The following is a 19,417-nucleotide window of genomic DNA, read 5'->3' as shown; positions in this document are numbered from 1 at the left end:
AGAGTGGAGAGAAAGCATCCTCATGCACCGTGGGGGCTCGGTGCAGCCCGGGCTCCCAGTGCCAAAGCGGCCCGGTGCCCGCACTCTAGCCGGCGTTCACACCAGGCCGCCCAGCCGCCCGGACTACCCCAGTCCATCCCGCGTTGCCCTCGGGCCCTCTGCGCCAGGTGGTAGCTCACGCTGTAATAACAGAAAGAGACAAAAGGGAGTTTTGAAAACGGGGTGCTACAGAAGTCAGGATGGCCGAGCGGTCTAAGGCGCTGCGTTCAGGTCGCAGTCTCCCCTGGAGGCGTGGGTTCGAATCCCACTCCTGACAGCAAGCTTTTATTTTCTTTGTCTAGTTCTTAGAACTATTATTTAATATGTGCTCATTACAAATTCATTATTTAGTTCAAGAGGAAGTGTACTCATAACCTCACTCATGTAACTGTAACCCTCTGTATAGTAGCTTTACAATAAAAAAAAATAAAAAAAAAACAAATTCATTATTTAAGCAATTGAGTGAAAGTATTCTGTACTCACTCATTTGAAAAGTAGTCATTTTAATCATTTCTCCTTTCTATTATCTCTATTTCTCTTTCTCTCTTGAACATGCAATGTTGAGTGAATGTTAATTGGCGTTTAGGGTCCATACTCATTATTGATGACCACAGGTCACCCCCTTTTTTTTTTTTTTTAAATTTACTTATATTCTCCTTTTTTTAATTCACTTTCCTCAGTCTCATTCCCCCCTTCTACCCCCGACAGCCTTTAACAATAGCAACACCAAGCCCCCACTACCCAGAAATGGCTATACTTATTTTGTTTTTGTAGAACATATATTTATTGGTTTATGTTCAAGTGTCTTTAAGATGGATAATTTATAGTGTTATAGATTTATTCCTCTTTTTACTTTATTCCTTTGGCACTATTGTTCTGAGCTATATTGCTGAGTATGATCTAAACAAATTGCGTTTAATTTCTACAGAGAGGTCTACTGTGTGAAATCATCTACTTCCCCAAGAATGGCTCCCAGATTGGGTCCAATGCTTTGTCACTACAAAGTAGGGTTTTATCTATATACATCTTCCTGTATTTTCTATTGAGATTGTACAAGGATTTTACTTGAGCAAAAGAACAATAGGAATGAATTTCAGGTGATGGACTCTTGACAATCCTCTAATTTTATAGTTTAGAATAAGAGGATCATTTAAAGGCACAGAAGTTCATAGTAGATGATGACTCCAGAAATATCCCTCAAATTCAAGTTTTTTCTAATGCCTCACCTGTTCATCTCAAGTATAAATAGCTGTAATTACAAAAAAAGTATGTAATGTATCCATTTTGAATTAATTATTGCAAAGCCTCAGTAACCCCAAACCTAAGATGAATGCCCCCCCCCCCCCCCCATGGCTCACGCCTGTAATCCTAGTTACTCAGGAGGCTGAGATCTGAGGATGGCAGTTCAAAGCCAGCCATGGCAGGAAAGTCCCTGAGATTCTTATCACCAATAAACCACTAGAAAACCGAAAGTAGTGTTGTGGCTCTAGTGGTAGAGCACTCACCTTGAGTTGAAGAGCTCAAGAACAGCACCCAGCCCAGAGTTCAAGCCCCAAGACTGACAAGGAAAAAAAATAAAATAAAAAGCAATTTGGAAAGCTGGCAGGTTGGTGCAATTCAATTGAGATTCAATTGAGATATCCTGGCTGGACTCAGCTGTGAACTCAACTGGTCACTTATGAGAGATATATGACCTCCCAAGCTACTGACTCCATCTGTGCCCAATGCCCTCTACTTTAAAATGCAGGAAATACTTGTACCTTACTTCAGAAGTATGCTATGAGGTTTGCTTAACTTATTCTATATAATGTTCTATAAAAGTGTCTGCTGATTAATAAATGACTGGCCAAAGTGAAGTTGAAGGACATGGAAGGAAATTTATTATTTCTTCAGTCTTTCAGCCCTAACCATAGGTGGGATGATACACACCCAGAATGTGGCGGGGAATCCTACTTTACTAAGTCCACTGATTTAAAGGCTAATTTTGGCCTCAGAGATGTACCCAGAAATAGTGTTTAATCTATAGATCCTGAGGCCTCTTGACATATTAAATTAACAATCCCACAGCTGGTGATCAGTTCCTGTGCTGGTTTCTAGAGATATAAATGTAAACAGGACAGAGAGCCTCTTTCTCCAGGAGTAAACAGGCTGGTACAAAGACAGATATGAGACAAATAGTATTACTATCTAAGACAGAATGAGACACACAGACCAATCTACCTTCATATGCCCCTAGTAGAACCTTGGTAGACCAGCTTGAGGTCCAATAAACCTGTAATTAGTAAATTCAAATACCATCTGCATCTGCTTAGGGTGTACATCATCTTTTTTTAAAGAAAGCATGAAACACTTGATTCTGATCAACTATCATTGTGTATTATAGAAGGCTGCACATGATGAATATGGTTTCAGTCCTATGGTTATATTCAGACAAATAAAAATTTCAAGAACTGCACATGCTCTCTCTGAACTGGTTCACCTTATCTAGACTGAGCAGCTTCTTTCTCGCTTTTTTATTTACATGCTTTCCTTTCCCACCCCAACTCCTAGCCTACTCTCTTGCCTGATAAATTCTGCATCCCTCTAATGGCTTAGTTTGGGTGTCACTTTTTCTATCAAGTCTTTTCTACCTCTTTATCTCCACCCAGTGTAGATTATCCAAGTGTGGTTCATAGCATCCAGTACTGTGAACTATAGTATATTACTATACTGTAATGTTGTTGAATTGTTTCATTTTCCTACCAGCCTCCTTAGACTGGAACACAACTTATATGGGATGATTAACATAGTGATGGTTATATATAAGCCCTCAACAAACAGCCACTGAATGGGGGGGAAAAACACCATACCTTTTTCCACTTTTACACAGATATTGCTTCCATGATTTACTGATGTATGGAGAGAAAGGAAGAATTATTGGTTTTGTCAAAAGAGGATGAAAATTCTCATTATAGCTTCAGTGGCCACCACTTTCTCAATGATAGAGGTCATGTAATCTGTGGGGGAACGCTTGGATAGAAGTATCCCTATAAAGATGTTTTTCAAAAAAATATTGAGAAGACCCACCAGTGAAGAAACTTATTTGGGAATGAAGACTAGAAAGCTATTCAGAACACATATGCATGGAACAGAGTAGCTTCTGGAATGAAGGAAAGTTTAAGGGTTTTATTAGGTCAGAGAGATCTATACAAATTATTGTGAAAGAAACTTCACGGACACTTTCAATGCTTTAGTAAACTGACAAGCTCTGATTGTCATTGGGCAGCAGTCTATTTTCTGTGGTACTGGAGTTTAAAATCAAGGCCTCATACTTGCTAGGTCCCAACATTTGAGCCATACCTTAATCCTAGAAGTAGTAAACTAAAGGCAAATTGGAAAATTCATTAACAGTTGCTTAGAAACAATAAATAATAATCCTAAAAATAGAGTAGGCTATTGCACTGTATTGGCTTAGCAGAGCAGTTCTGAAAGATCATTCTTGTCCAGAATGTTTTCTTCCTATAACCTCTGAACTCTATTTCAATGAGTATGAAAAGAATGCTACATGTGTTTTCAATTTCTACCAGCCTGAAGGAGTAGTAGAGTGGAGATAAAGCAAGTTTTGTAACAGGATGACACTTATACCAGTGACCCAGTCTGACTAATTTGAGAGAGGTCTGTACTCTGAGCCTAGAAGAAAAGGTTTCATAAGCAGAAGAGAGAAACATCTAGTGAAAAAGAGTCTGTCTTTCCATTGCTGCCTGATGCTCACAAAGAAAAGTGGTAAATTAAGCTGTAAAATGGGTGCAGAATGTCTCCATAAAAGTAGAGTGGCTTCCTGAGAAACTACACAAAATATTGAGATGCTTTGTTTCCATAGAAAGAATTAGAGATCCTATTTTAACTCATCACAATCCCCATATAATAAACACTCGGAAGATAAAAGCCAAGCTAATGGAAATTTCTGTGCTAGGTGGTAAAGGCTAGATATTAAAAAATAACTAGGTGGTTAGTAATTATTATGGGGAATGTCTATTTTTCTGGTCTTGTGTTTCTTTGTGAAGAAGCTCAGCTAAGAGTAAAACTGACTTCTTGTGGGGAACTTCTCATTTTTTGCCTCTTGAAGAGTTTGGGAGAAGGCTTAGTCCTTTCTAGTTCTTCAATTTTGCCTTTTCTAATATATTATAGACAATCACAATCTGTGATAGACAATCAGATAGATTGTCCTTGACAGGTTTCATGAAGTCATGGTGACAAGTATTGGTTTTCACTTATATTTTTTCATTCCAACACTCTGAGCACAATATAATCTTTTAAAATATTATTTATTTTTATTATCTGTACATAAGGTTTCAATTCAACAGGTCAATTGATAGTAACATCCATCTTGTTTATTACCACCCTTTCTATTATTCTTCCTTCTGCATCTATATCAACTCTGCCCATCCACTGGTTACCTAGTTCCATTTTCCTATATGTACATTGAGTATTATGACTATATTTGCCTACCTTTACTCATTTGTCCATATACCTCACCTTAATTCCTCCTTCCCAATAATATAATCTTTTCAAAGAGTTGATCGTGGTTTGGTTTATATGGTTCTATTTTGATAGAAGTTAGGAAATGTCAGAGATGCTTCCAATTACTTAGCAATAGATCTATCAATTCCAAAGGCTGGCTTTTCTTTCTTTTTTTTAAGCCTACAGATTGTGAGAGCGCATTTAGTTGGGAATTCATCAGGAAAGAAAACAGAATGACCACAGGTTATGATATTCTTTGTAGTTTAAGACATTGTTTTCCTTTTTATTTTAGTTTTTGGATTTGCATAAAAGAATTGCATGTAGAACGAACATTTGAAAATACCCGATCCATACAAAATGGTTTGGTGAATTCTCTCCATGGGAATAAATTCATCTCTGAGATTATATTTAAGACGAAGCCAGGAAACCACAAAAAGGCCCCGCTGGGATTCGAACCCAGGATCTCCTGTTTACTAGACAGGCGCTTTAACCAGCTAAGCCACGGAGCCAGCACGCTCCCTGCTTTTCAAATCAACACAGAAAAGGAATGATCTTTGCTTTTGTTGTGAGCACTTACTATCTTGTTACTGAAGAGCAGAGCAGATGTTTCCCTAAATGCTAAAGATGTACTCAGTTTGGCCTCCCTCCCTTAGACTTGGGAGACGGTTCCCACGTGTAGGCACACTGAGTCCGCTCCGAGTGGGCTAGGAGAAGCACGCGCTTCGGTCTGAAACTCCGAGTTGAGCGGAGAAATTGCCCCGAAGGGCCTGAGTTCTGCAGGTCACGTTTAGGTAAGTAAAGACTGACCTGGAGCTTCCGGGGAGGTGGAAGTAGGAGGTGGGCGTGGGTGTGAGTGTGTGGGCGAGAAGAGGTCGTCACCTTTTTATAAGAACACTCCCATTTGTATCGGAAAACTCCCCGCATGGAACACCGATCCCTGCAAGAAGCAAGCTGTTCCTTATGTGACTTGTAAATCACACTGGATTTAAATATTCCGACCATTCCTTACCCCAGTTGGGTTTCATCTACCTGGTTTTGCTTCTAAGACTAAGATGAATGGAATTCTAGAGTCTTGTTTTAAGAATACTTCACAATTAACATTGTTAATTACATCACAACTATAAAGGGACAGAGGGCTTCTTGTCCTGATGCTTGCTCAAAGATCTGATTTGATGTCAAGTTGAGAACATTCTCTAGAATTTCTAAATTATCAAGGGGGCTTATGGGATTATTTGTATTTGTTCCCAATTTATTCAGGTCTCTATTAAATTAGTTATTAGGATGTAATTTTAACAAAGAATTTAGTGAAACTTTTTTCACAAGCTTTTCCCAAGTGAAATTTCAATGAGATTAACTGTTTGACTTGAGGCCTGTAATATTAGTAATGTATTAGTAGGTAGTATTATTATAAACAGCATAGTCACACCTAATATAACTTTCACCCAATAGTGGCATATATCAAACAACAGAACTAATATTTGGGTTCATTCTTCATTTCACTAGCTGCTGACATGTTTGCACAGAATTTCCAAGAATCAAAGGAATTGTTTAGCCAGATATAAGTCTTGGAGATAATTGAATCCTACACGTAATTTTGAATGTGAATCCTATTTTCTATTCAGTTTCCACTATGACCAGAAAGGACCATGGAAATATTATATTGGCTCCGTCCCACACATCTGAATTTGGAGATCTGGGTCCTGTACTGCTGATAGTAACGTGGGAGTGGCAGAGAGTTTTTACATGGGAGCAAAACTTAAAAAACAAAAGCAAGCAAGCAACATCAGTAACAACAACAACAAAAACCCAATGCACTGCAGGAAAGGAATCCATTATTTTCATAGTTTTGTATATCAGAGTGACTAGACTGTAGTACATGATTATTCAATTAAACACTAATCTAGTCAGGTGTAGTAGTGCAGCTGCTCAAGAGATTGACTCAACACAAGTTTCAGGCCTGCTAATCCTATAAACCAATTTCAATTACGTAAATACTTGTGTAGAAGGACTCACAGGCTGAGCACTGGTGACTCACTCAGGAGGTTGAGATATGAGGATCGCCCAACCAGAGCAGGAAAGTCAGTGAAACTCATCTCCAATTAACCACCAGAAAACCCGAAAGTAGAGGGCGATCCTTCAGCCAAAGAGCTTAGGGACAGTGCCCAGGCTCTGAGTTTAGGCCCAACAACCAACAAGGGGGGAAAAGGAAGGAAGGAAGGAAGGAAAGAAGGAAGGAAGGAAGGAAGCAAGGAAGGAAGGAAGCAAGGAAGGAAGGAAGGATTCACAGAATAAGATGGTATTGATCAAGATTTTTTATACTTAGAACCTGACTTATGGAATTGTACAACTACTTAATAACACTAACTTAAGAAAAACATATCTTATTGTGAACATGGTTGCAAAATTTAAGTCAGCCTTCAAAATATGCAAAATAACGAGGATTTTTTTTAAATTTAAACACTGAGGACAGCAAATGTGGACAGTGTTAAAAGCAGAATAGGACCTGTGACTTTAGAGATGCCTTCCTCATCCTGCTATGCAATGAGGAGATAATAGGCCCAGGAATTACCTCAAATTTGCTTCATTTCTGAAACTTCAAGCACAAGCTCCCTTTTCAGAATAGAAATCTCCTTTTTGTTTTTAATAGGTAGAGATTAATCTGCTAAGCTAATGGCAAGATACATATCTGACTAACTTATTCCTATAATTTTGTGTTCTCTTCCTTTGTGAATGCCAGCATCAAAGCACAACAGTATTTCAGCCCTCAGGAGTATCACTACTGGAAATCATAAACATTTTCACACTAACATATAATTGTTACCAACTTCTTAAAATGTCAATTATGGTATTACTAACTTAAAATCTATATTTATTAGAGGAGACTATATATCTAGTACATTAATAAAGGAGCCCAAATATCACAGAAATATTCAGTAATATATTTCAATGTAATTAGTTTCTATCTGAAATCATAGATAGATAAATAAAATAGATGATAGACTAGCAGATAGTTAATTTTTTTCTTTGTATTTAAAAGTGTTATACTGAGATGGCATCCATAATCACCAAACTGCCATAGAGCTCCATGGTATAAAACCTGGTTAGAAGACCCCTATTTTATTATCTGAGGAGGAATGAGCTCTACCTCAATGCTTATGCACTTTTTTAAGGGAGAGGGGAAAGGGTTGTTGAAACTATGAACCCAAAGCAAATATTGTTCTAATATTAACGTGTATGCTCTCTGCATCAGTTTTGCCCTTAAGTTATTTCCAATGCTTACCAGGCACAGAGATAATGCCTCTTCAGAAACACCGACTGGAATATGCACATTTGACAAACATTTTTGTTTGAAAGAATTCGTGTGTGTGTATGTGTGAAAATTGACTATGCTGTTTTTAAAGCTATCAGACAAAGGTCCTGTGATAAGGAAGATCAGGCAACGATAGTTCCTAGCCAAGTCTTGCTTAGTAAACTTTGGGAGGATTTAACAAAATACAGAGATACAAGGAAAAAAGTAAGATCAAACCACTCTGACGACTTCCAATTTCCTAAACCTTTCCTTGTTTTATTATCTTTTCCTCCAAGTCTTTTCACGGCTGTTTTATTTATCTAGTGTCTTACAACCTGTTTCACCCACTGCCGTGTCGTTATTGTTGTTATTATTGTTGTTAGAGGACAAGCGTATCATCTCTTTGAGGTTTTATCTGCAGGGCTTTGAGCAGCGATTTTGGTGGAATTACTACAGGCATAAATGGAGAGGTGATCATGGAGCAGAGAGGATGCTAGTTTTGCCACTCAGTCCATTTTTGGCAGAAACAAGGCAAGAAATGAGTAAAGATAGCGTTTGTTGCAAACGTAGCTGGGAATCTACGAGCTTAGGCCAGGTGGGCTTGGTAGCTTGAAATTCCAAGGTCAGACAGTGCAGGTGTAGCTTGTTGATTTCTTATAACCTGACATCCGCCAGCAGGCCGTTCACGTGTGGGGCCAGTGGCGCAATGGATAACGCGTCTGACTACGGATCAGAAGATTCCAGGTTCGACTCCTGGCTGGCTCGGCACAAGCGGCCCTTTTGTTTCCCTCTAGATGCCACAGCAGTTTAATAGCGTAGGAAAATTCATACACGATCAAGTTTTAGCCCGAATTCTCAGAAACGTAAGTGCTGTGCTCTTTGGACCAGAGCGGGAATCATTACTTCTTGGTAGCGCAAGTTCTCTGTGCCACTATTCGATAAAGAAATGCGCGCTGTCTCCAAGTTGCTGGTCCATTTTGATTGAATAATAAAGTAAGCAAAGGGAAGACATGAAAATCTGGGCATTCAGATTAAGCGATCATAACAACGAAAGGTCTTTAGTTGCATTTCACTGAGCGATTTGTAGAACGAAGTAGTAAAGGCATTACAACGCTCTTCTCCGTAGTTGCTAATTTTAGAGACTGTTGAGGACGCATGAGCCTATAACAATACACACGTTAGCGGACAGAGGGAGTGTCTTGTTGCGTGAACTATGAGCTAGAGGAGGCCTTCTTCCAGCGGGTTTCCGTAGTGTAGTGGTTATCACGTTCGCCTCACACGCGAAAGGTCCCCGGTTCGAAACCGGGCGGAAACACAAGTTGCGGTCTCTTTTTTCCCCCCTCCTTATACTGAACTGTAATAAAACGGTAGGAATAATTTCCCTCCTCTTTCAGCGACACGTCGGCCTCGGCCTCCTGGGTGGCCGGCTCGAGGCCTCCGTGCCGAGGCAGCGGCGGCGTTTCGCGCGCGGAGAAGCGGCCTCGGCCGGGCTCGCTCGAGTGGCCCTGCGGGCCTCAGCCCCGGAAGAGCATCCTCGCTCGCCCTCGTCTTCCTGCCCGCCTGGCTGGGCCTCCGTGGCCTTTGCCATCTCCGCGATCCGTGAGGGCGCCGACCCACCTTGCCGAGGCGCAGGCGCGGCCTTACCAGTAGCTCGGATCCCTCGGCGCCCACGAGGCTCAGGTAGGCGTGGGGGGGGGTAGGGTGCTCTTGCACAAAAATCATTAAAAATGGGGGGGATCTGGAGCCGGGGCCCCGCCCTCGGTGAACCTGGACCCCTGCTGGGCCCCGGACCGCCCTTCCCTCCTTGGCCTCCGCCGGGCAGAGCAACCGCGGGATCCATCCTGAGCTCCGTGGTGAGTCTGTGCGCCAGGCAGAGGCCACAGGGCGGATCAGTCGATCCGGGGGGAGTGAGGAACCCTCCTGGCCGTCATAGGGCAGAGGAGGAGGAGGACAGGAAGAAATCTGAAAGGATCGAGCCCTCAAAGCTGTGACCTGGAAGAGGTCCTGGGGGGAGGACTGGGGGAGCCGAGCCTAGGCCCTGCAAACTGCTTTAGGAAGCCCCCCAGGAGACACTGACCGAAAGGGGCCTAAGTCTTATTTCATTTTGGTCTTCTGTTTTCCCATGAAAACAAACACATACATACATACACAAAGACAGACCCCCCCCCAAGTTAAAAATAGAACAACTGTGGATTCTGTGGCTTAACTTGCGCCTTGAGAAAAACCACTCAGGGATTTTGGGGTTTGAGAACACTCTGGTGTTGGCCCTGCGACCCCCGCCTTGACAGATGGCTGGCTCTCATCTTCATTGGATGAACAAACAACTGATGACAAAAATGCTTTGTTATGTCGTCATCTAACTGCCTCAGGTGTCAACTTAGAATTTCCTCGTAACTGATAAGAATGTGTGATGATTTTAGGACCATAAGCAAAAAAGGAGGGGGAAATTCTTATCTAATGAATTTTTAAAATTATCATTTTATCTTAAATTGGTATCTTGGATAGTCATTACTTTACCCTGCGTTATTAGTCTTTGTTGACATACCTTTTCTGAAAAATACACATTTGTTGTCCCGTTGGTTTTTTTCTTTTAAGATCATATCTTGGTTAACAAGACAATAAGTTTGGGGTTATACTCCTTAGCAGTTTTATTTAGTATATTTTCACTTGAACTCCTTTTGTGTCATCCAGAAATACAAATTAATGTGGTGGTCTGAAAGGGGACAAAAGTCCCAGAACCTAAAAATGTGTCAACAATGTATGTTTCCCAGTCTTTCTTTCTCTAATGGCAGTGGACAGGAGTACTTCAGCTAGGAAGCTGTGTGCTCCTAACCAGCAATTGCAGGTGGGTGACTGGGTACCTGTGGTTCACTCTTCAAAATCGATATGTATTTGTGCAAAGTACTGCGGCATTCCAATCCTTTTAGCCACCTTGCTCTTCTTCACCCATTTCTTAACTACCATACCTTCCCCAATCTTTCTCAACTCCATGAGAAGATTTCCTGATGTTTTAATGCTTCAGAAGAACAACAAATAAGCCCTGGAGATGATTGACTTTATGAGCCTCATTCTCCTGAAACATACTTATATCATGCATATGAATTTTAAAAAATTCATTTTCATTGTGTCATTTATTCTCTTCTTCCTAAGTTTGGCATTGATTAACGTCTTCCAGGTGTTTCCTCTAAGCTCAGAGCATTGTTTCCCTTATTAAGAGACTGGCAGGAAGAGGGTAGCATTCTGATATTGGAGTAGGATTGAGGATAGAATCCAAGATAAAACTACCTCCCCCATACCCAGTTCAGTAACCATCAAAGAGCATAAGGATGATGCTAAAATAAGCCTTGCAAGTGTAAAATAAGCCTTGCTGGAAAAAGAGTGAGTGAGTGTGTCAGATAAGATAGAATTAGTCCATAGTCTCTTGAGATAGACTTGAGAATACAAACTAGTATGTTCTCATGTCTTCCTGCCTCAACCTGAGAACAGAGTATAAGGGCAAGAAACTTTGAGATACTGAAGTTATTTTTCAAAGACATGGCAACAACTTTCCAGTTTTTAGGACTAACCAAAAATTTGTAACAATAATTCAAGGGAAAAATTCTGTTGACAGAGAAAAGTAAAAGTGAGTGAGAGTTTTAATCATGTATCATCACATTACATAGAGCTGGATATTTCTTGTGAAATTCTCCAATTGAACTCATGTTCTTTCTTTTTCTTCCTCTCTCCTCCCTTCCCCCTGTAAATGCTCCACTACTAAGTTACCCCCTCCTCAGCCACACACGCTCAGCTAGTCTGCTAATTTTTTTTTTTTTTGGGTCCAGTCGTGGGGCCTGAACTCTGGGCCTGGGCGCTGTTCCTCAGCTCTTCAGCTCAAGGCTAGTGCTCTACCACTTGAGCCACAGTGCCACTTCCAGCTTTTTTTTCTTTTTGCTTATGTGGTGCTGAGGAATCGAACCCAGGGCCTCATGCTTGCAAGGCATGCAGTCTACCGCTGAGCTACCTTCCCAGCCCTAGTCTGCTAATTTTTAATATGGAAAGGTATTTCTACCATCAGCAGCTACAGGGAAGAAGGAACATATTTGATTCCTGCCTCTGGGGCTATTAATCTATACTACAGACTATACATAATTTTTAGTACTTATATTCTTGAGTAAACACAACTTTTTTTCTGGGTAGTATATGGAGAGTACACCAGCTAGGTGACTCTCTACCCCCTCATCATATTCCTGAACTAATCCCCATGCCCTTTCTAACCCTGTAAAAATTGATCACTATTCCAAATTTTATATTTGTCTTTGGCTTCATTTTACCTTTATTAATTGTCTATAGTCTAAACTTGCCATAGTGTCACACTTATAAATGGATCTATCTTGTCATTCTTCTGCAATTTGCAATACTCAGCATCATGTTTGTATTTTGTATCCTTGTTTTTGCATGTAGCTGTAATCTGTTTCTGCTACTGAATAGTATTCTTTTCTATAAATATTGCTGAAATGTATTTATCCATTCCACTGAAAGACAGTTGGGTTGTTTCTAGTTGTTGTTTTTCTTTTTAAATTATAATATTGCTAGTTGTGTGCCGTGCCTCACATCTGTAATCTTAGGTACTCAGGGGAATGAGATTTAAGAATCACTGCTCACAGCCAGCAAGCTTAGACAGAAAAGGCTAAGAGACTCTTACTTCCAATTAACCAGGAAAAAAACAGAAGTAGAGCCATGGTTTAAGTGGTAGAGCAACAGCCTTGAGCAAAAAATCTAAATGATAGAGCCTCATCTCCAGTACTCATGTACACAGACACACATACACACACACACACACACACACACTACAATTATAATACTGCCTTAATTTTTAGAGGGGTCTCTCAGTAGGCATGGCTCCAATAAAATTGCTTTACATAATTTCACTGTTTCTAACGTGAATACACTAATTTGCACACCTATAGCCCCAGCAGCAGTGTGTATATGTTTTGATTGTTCTGCATCTGATGACCCCTTTATATTGTTAAACCAATAAATTTTCATGTCTGATGGAGGTGAAATGTATACCATTGCTTCAATGTCATTTCCCAACTACATGTTTTGTGTGTGTGTGTTCACCATTTATGCTTCTAAGAAAATACTTTTTGTCATCTTTTTTTTTTTTTTTAAGGTGCGAGACCAAGACTTGAACTTAGTATGTGAAGCTTTGACTCATTGGCTACCACTCTACCAACTGAGCCACGCCTCCAACCCCTTGTCACTTTTTCTTTAGGTTTCAAATTTAGTCTAATTGTTGTTTTTTTTTTGTTGTCTTTTCTTTCTTTGATACTAGGGATCAAACCCAGGATGCTGCACTTGTTAGGCAGGTGCTTTGCCACTGAGCTACATCCCAACCCTAATATATAAATATCTAATATATAATTATATGTCATATAACTATTTATTATATAATATTATATAATATATATGTATATTTTTAATTTTTTATGTTACTGGAGTTTGAATTTGGCTTCACACTTGCTAGGCATGCTTTCTACTGCAAAACTATGCCTCCACCTTCTAATTTGACTTTTAATGTTAAATTTGACCACAATTTCCCTTTATGGTTTACATGTTATGTTTTGCTCAATAACCCTTCACAGAAACGTGGGAAAAGGAAGCATCCTGTCAATTGGTAAGCCACCTGCTGCCATCATGCCCAAGAGAAAGGTCAAAGGAGATGCTAAAGGTGATAAAGTCAAGGTGAAGGATGAGCCACAGAGGAGATCAGCAAGGTTGTCTGCTAAGCCTGCCCCTCCCAAACCAGAGCCCAGGCCTAAAAAGGCTCCTGCAAAGAAAGGAGAAAAGCTGCCTAAAGGGAGAAAGGGGAAAGCAGATGCTGGCAAAGATGGGAACAACCCTGCAAAAACCCAAGAGGCGTCCACAGTCCAGTCACAGAAAGCAGAAGGCACTGGGGATGCCAAGTGAAGTGTATATTTTTGATAGCTTTGTACTTAGTAACTCTACCATTGAAATACTGTTGTCATTTTAAAAAATTTTATAAAAAAGTTAAATTTTGGGTTTTTTTCAAATTTATGTTATTAGTACACAGAACACTTTGTTGTTGTCTTTTGTGGAAAGGGAAAACACCACTAATAAAGTGTGTCTCAGAAGCTGAACTGAAATGAGAGAAACTAGAATTTCCTATCTTGGTCTTTGAAGATTGTCCTCAGTTCCTGGGAAAGAGTCTCTTAAGAGTCTCTCATTTTAGCCATTGACAAATAAGCCTTACAGTGTGGGGGGCAGAACTTGACTTTTCTTTCATTCCATGAGCATAGGTCATACCTGCATTGAGCCGGCAGTCTTGATGTGGCCTTGGCACCCCTGAAATCAGCCGTGTTAGGAACAACACTCAAGCTTTCTAATGATATCAAGCTGGTGTAGCTCAAAAGAGCGAAGATTCTGGCTTTTAGTAGAATCATCCTGATGAGTGAGAATCCTGAAGGTTTTAGTCCATTTCTTCTATTGCTTGTGATAAGCAATTATATGTTTGCTTCATGTGGCATGCCCCGCCCCCCACCCCCCACCCCTTCAGTAACCTTGTCCTGTTCCAAGCAGCAACAAAGGACTTTTTGTTGTCTTTGACAGTGATATTATGGGAAATTGGAGCTTTGAAGATATAAAAACTTGTCCAAAGCCAGGCACCGGTGACTGATTCCTACAATCCTAGCTACTCAGGAGGCTGAGATCTGAGGATCAGGGTTCAAAGCCAGCCCGGGCAAGACAGGCCATGAGACTCTTATCTCCAATTAACTACCAGAAAACTGGAAGTGGCTCAAGTGATAGAGCACTGGCCTTGAGCTGAAGAGCTCAGGGACAGTATCCAGGCCTAGAGTTCGAGCCCCACAACCGACCAAAAAAAAAAAAAAAAAAGTTGCCTAAGTACTACAGGAAGTAACTTCTGAAAAGTATCTTACAAAGCTCAAAACAAGTTGGATTGTGGGGAGGGATATTATTTCTATACTCAAAGTTGAGAAATATTCTTTACTGCCTTGTAAAAGTTGATAGTTTTTCCTTTTTATACTTCTTTAGAATACTTTTTCTTGATTTTGTGCAAAGTGTGAAGTAAAAATTCAATTTCATAATTTTCCATATGATATTAACTGAAAAGTTCATGTTTCCCCTTACTGATCTTTTGTAAATCCACTTTCTATGTAATTATGAGTTTGCTGATGGTTCCTATCTAGCTCACTGCCGGCCAATTTGTCTAATCTTGTCTAATCTCACTCCTAATTATTACAGCTTTAAAAAAATCTTAGCAAAAACCAAGATGCAGGAAATAAGGGCACTGGTGGCTCATACCAATAATCCTAACTACTGAGAAGGCTGAGATCTGAGATCATGATTCAAAGCCAACCTGGGTAGGAAAGTCCCAGAGAATCTTATCTCCAATTAACCCCCAGAAAACCGGAAGTGATTGAGCTGAAGAGCTCAGGGATAGCACCCAGGCCCTGAGTTCAAGTCCTGCAACTGACAGAAAGCAAAAAAAAAAAAAAAACCAGAAAAGAAATGTATTCATTACTTGATTTATGAAACAATAATCCTTTGTACATCATCTTCGTAAAAACAATAAAAAAGATGTCTGTACATTTTTATCACAATGTTAACCAGTTCTACCTTTAATGTCACTATCAAATTTTTCTTCCTAAGGAGTATGTTGGCAATTTTACTTGCTCTTCCATACTACTTATATTAGATTAACAAATTCTAACTCATTACTTAGAATAACAAGTTCTAAATCACATGGAATTTTGATAGATTTTTTTTCTGAACTTATAAATTGGTGAGCCATGTCATTTTTATAATGTTGAGTCTTCCAATATATGAACATGGTAGAATGCTCTAAGCCTTTTAAATCTTTAAATAAATTTAATAAAATATATAATCCATAAATTCCTGTGTTAATATTTCCTGGAGAGTTTATACTATTTGATGTTATATCTGATACATATTACTTTTTTTTTTGCGTTAAGCTAATTGCTGATTGTACTTTGTGTATCTAGCAACCTTACTAAACTTTATCTCTGTATTCTTGTGAGCTTCTACTCACAACCATATATTCTTTGTATATCAATTAGTTTCAGTCTTTATACTTTGTTTTCTTTTTTCTACTGCTCAGTATACTCCAGGTGCTAGAGATACAGTAGTTAACAACAGTGTCCCTGTTTTTTTGAAGCTTATGTTCCAGATGGGAGGAAGGTGTAAAGAACATTTACAAATTTATGTGAAAAGGGTCCTTTATTAAAGCCACTGTTGCATATACTAAAACTAGCATTATATAATATTTTTTTTTTTTGTCGGTCGTGGGGCTTGAACTCTGGGCCTGGGCGCTGGCCCTCAGCTCTTCAGCTCAAGGCGAGCGCTCTACCACTTGAGCTACAGCACCACTTCCGGTTTTCTGGTGGTTTATTGGAGATAGGAGTCTCACGGTCTCTCCTGCCCGGGCTGGCTTTGAACCGCGATTCTCAGATCTCAGCCTCCTGAGTAGCTAGGATTACAGGCGTGAGCCACCAGCGCCCGGCTTATAATATTTTCCTTTATAATAGTGAGTTTCTGGAAATTCTACTTAAACATTGTTTTACCATCTTTTCTGTGTTCAATTATCCCTACTCAGTAAACAACAAATACATACTTGTATTTATATACGATGTGTTTGAGTAAGTTAAGAAACTTCCAAGACAGCATTAGGAAACCATCAAATAGAATGACAGTACTCTATAAACTAAACAATAGTAATTTCTAGTTAAAAAGGGCAGTAGTGAAATGGCAGTGGAAACATAGTTATGGAAGTTATGATTTTAGTTTTTCTCCAGCAACACAAATTTTGATTTCTGCTTAAGGATCATAATGGGGTGTGTGTGTGTATGTGTGTGTGTGTGGCAGTACTGGAAGTTCAACTCAGGGCCTGGGTGCTGTCTCCTGTCCCTGATCTGTTTTTGCTCAAGGTTAACACTCTAGCCCTAGAGCCACAGCTCTACTTCTGACTTTTTGAGGTTAATTGAAGATAAGAGTCTCTGGACTTTTCCTGCCTGGCTTCAAGCCACAACCCTCAGATGTTGTATTTTTGAAGGGGGAGATAGATAGAAGGATAGACTTACAGTGTTCTATAGCACAGATAAGTTGATAATCTTTAATTTGATATTTCAAAATAATAGGATTTTAATGTTCCTAACAGAAAGAAGTGGCAAAATGTCTGAAATGATCAAAATTCCAATTACCCCATCTAATCATAACACATTGATGTGCATTTCCTGAAATGTGACTTATAAATATCTACAATTATGTGTCTACTAAGAATAAAAATATACCTACACAGGAAATATTCCTGAGGTGAGGAAGATTAAATTAGGAACATAAATCTCCTTTCATATCTCTTTGATCAATAGTCCTATCTGTAAACTCATAATTCACATCCTGGCTTATAATCACCAGGTACTTGTTATGAATCAACCTGAAGAGATCCAGAGTTTTTAATAATTAAATTCTAAAATGAATTAGATTAAAAAAAAATTAGTGACCTATGCATCTCAGGCACTGGCCCTGGAGGAGTTAAAGAGGGAAGGAAACCTATCTTTCTGTATCTGTCTTTGTCCCACTCCATTTTTTTTCCCCCTCAACTCTGGTTACAATGATCCTGGTAAAATCCTGACACTCCTGTCTCAAAATGCTCCCATGGTTCATCTTAGCTCATAAAAATGGACCCATTCGCTCCTTTCTTGAGTTGCCCCAGGGTGCAGTGGGAAAAACTGTCTCCTTCAGGCTAGATCTCTTCTCTCCTCTAGGGCACTGGCAGATCTAGACCTCTGGATGTGACCTCGGCGGATGACTCTGGTTGGCGTCCTGGTTCCCTAGTTTGATAGGAGTGGCTAGGACTCTGACTTCTCCCCAGGTATTATTGCTTCTCAGCCCCATCAGAAACGTGAATCAGGTTTCATTGCCTGGTAACGCCAAGCACTCTTCAGTGGAGTTACAGCAGAAGGCACACCAGGGAAACGGTAGTGTTTGGGGTGAGGGTTAGGGTGGGGGATGTCTGCGGGCCGTCTTAAGTTTTAAAGTTCCAGGTAACCCATCAGGATAATACTCCAGGGTCCTTTTCAAGAATCATACTTTTAAAAAATACCAAGAATTTTAAAGAAGACAATTATACTTGAAAAAAGTAATCAAACAAGGTACAAGTATCTGTGTACTTCATTAACACATTGATATCAAACACCGAGACTTTTCCTAGAACTATCTTACTCCATATTTGTGAACTGTATTGTGGAATAAAAGGTGTGGTTGTTTTTGGTAACAAAGAGGTAGGTACTTCTCTTTGGACTGTGGTTTTTGTCTTAAATTCATAAGCGAAGGAAACATTAAATTTCATTACAGGATAAATATTTTAAAATTCCCTCCCTCCCCCGCATCCAGCTTCACCAGCCTCAAAGTTAAGAAACACCACGAAATTTCCCAATAATTCTCCACAATAAATTTTTTGTCAGTAGTTTTTAGGTTTTTGAAGATATCCAAGGTAATGAAGATAAATGGTTTAGAGATGGGTTTAAAGACAGGACAAAGGACTAGAGATGAAGAGAATAGTGAGAAATGGAAACAATGTTTATTTGTTTAATCTGTTGTTAGTTAATGGCTGACTAATATATAAATTGTTTGCCTGTAGAAATTGGATATGAAAGGGAGGGAGGGAGGGGATGGTAGGGGGAAAACAATGGAGGGGGTAACAATGTTCAAGAGGAAGTGTACTCATTACCTCACTCATGTAACTGTGACCCTCTGTATAGTATCTTTACAATAAAAAAAAAGAAATTGGATATGATAAACAGTAGATATGTGCAGATGCTATACTGCTATACCACATATATCATATATAAATACATACAATATATAGGATTCTGCCTAATCAAGACCTAATAGAAGACACAATTCCTAAATTTCATACACACACACACTACATTTGGGCATTTTCAAAAATTGATCTGTTGCTACGATTTTTGGAAGTAACTTAAACACATTTTGGACCTCAATGTAAAATGAAAAACAGAAGGAGCTGTTCAGTTTAGTAGGTGCTTGGTTTCAGCTGCTTTTGAAGAAAAGGAAAAAGGAAAGAAATAATTCTTGAGGCTCACTCTCCTTTTTTGTCTGGCCATATTTTCAGGTAGTTCTCTCCCTAATATCCTAAGTTTTTGACAAATATCCAATGACTAGATAGGTCTCATTATATTAGGATTTTTTGTGCAGCTAAAGGACATTTGAACTTCAATGCTCACATATTTAAATTTCAGAAGGGGGCGTGGGAAGGAGAAAGGAGTAAGCCAGTTTCGAAGAAGTGTGGAGATCAGTAAAGACTTTATGGAGGCACTGGGGATGTAGCTCAGTGGTAGAGCGCATGCTTCGCATGTATGAGGCCCCGGGTTCGATCCCCGGCATCTCCAGGGTTCTTTTGTCACTAAAGAATTGCTATTTCTATATCCTTCGCTTCATTATTTTCTATAGTGCTCTTTTTCTGCTGCCGTGTACAGAATAACGCAAGTAAATAGGGAAATGGGATTGCTCTCTAGGCATTTTACGCCA

General features: G+C 39.6%; 1 protein-coding gene and 5 non-coding genes across 8 annotated transcripts; 5 read left to right on the top strand and 1 right to left on the bottom strand.

The window, feature by feature from the left end:
• The first annotated feature begins 233 nt into the window (after positions 1-233).
• Trnal-cag lies at positions 234-316 on the top strand. Its single transcript has one exon. It is a non-coding gene; the product is annotated as a tRNA-Leu (tRNA).
• A 4,658-nt stretch (positions 317-4,974) lies between these two features.
• Positions 4,975-5,048, bottom strand: Trnat-agu. The gene has a single exon. It is a non-coding gene; the product is annotated as a tRNA-Thr (tRNA).
• Positions 5,049-8,520: 3,472 nt separating this feature from the next.
• Positions 8,521-8,593, top strand: Trnar-acg. Its single transcript has one exon. It is a non-coding gene; the product is annotated as a tRNA-Arg (tRNA).
• Positions 8,594-9,070: 477 nt separating this feature from the next.
• Positions 9,071-9,143, top strand: Trnav-cac. The gene has a single exon. It is a non-coding gene; the product is annotated as a tRNA-Val (tRNA).
• Positions 9,144-9,288: 145 nt separating this feature from the next.
• On the top strand, positions 9,289-14,215 carry Hmgn4 (high mobility group nucleosomal binding domain 4). Of its 3 annotated transcripts, none has more exons than XM_042684419.1 (2): positions 9,289-9,508; positions 13,453-14,215. In XM_042684419.1, the coding sequence occupies exon 2, from the start codon at positions 13,505-13,507 to the stop codon at positions 13,775-13,777; it is 273 nt and encodes a 90-aa protein (XP_042540353.1). In that variant the 5' UTR covers positions 9,289-9,508; positions 13,453-13,504; the 3' UTR covers positions 13,778-14,215. The 3 variants fall into 3 exon arrangements, with proteins under 3 accessions (XP_042540353.1, XP_042540355.1, XP_042540354.1); XM_042684421.1 differs by lacking the exon at positions 9,289-9,508 and adding an exon at positions 9,624-9,681; XM_042684420.1 differs by lacking the exon at positions 9,289-9,508 and adding an exon at positions 10,604-10,673.
• A 4,991-nt stretch (positions 14,216-19,206) lies between these two features.
• Positions 19,207-19,278, top strand: Trnaa-cgc. Its single transcript has one exon. It is a non-coding gene; the product is annotated as a tRNA-Ala (tRNA).
• The last annotated feature ends 139 nt before the right edge of the window (positions 19,279-19,417 follow it).

The sequence above is a fragment of the Dipodomys spectabilis genome, unplaced genomic scaffold (genome assembly GCF_019054845.1).
Source record: "Dipodomys spectabilis isolate Male_0828 unplaced genomic scaffold, ASM1905484v1 ptg000085l, whole genome shotgun sequence".
NCBI lineage: Eukaryota > Metazoa > Chordata > Mammalia > Rodentia > Heteromyidae > Dipodomys > Dipodomys spectabilis.
The sequence above is the reverse complement of the archived record's forward strand: the minus strand, read 5'-3'. Positions and strand labels throughout refer to the sequence as shown.

What these genes read in the sequence shown, in the direction of transcription:
- Hmgn4 (XM_042684419.1), top strand. Translation starts at nt 13,505, where the DNA reads ATGCCCAAGAGAAAGGTCAAAGGAGATGCTAAAGGTGATAAAGTCAAG.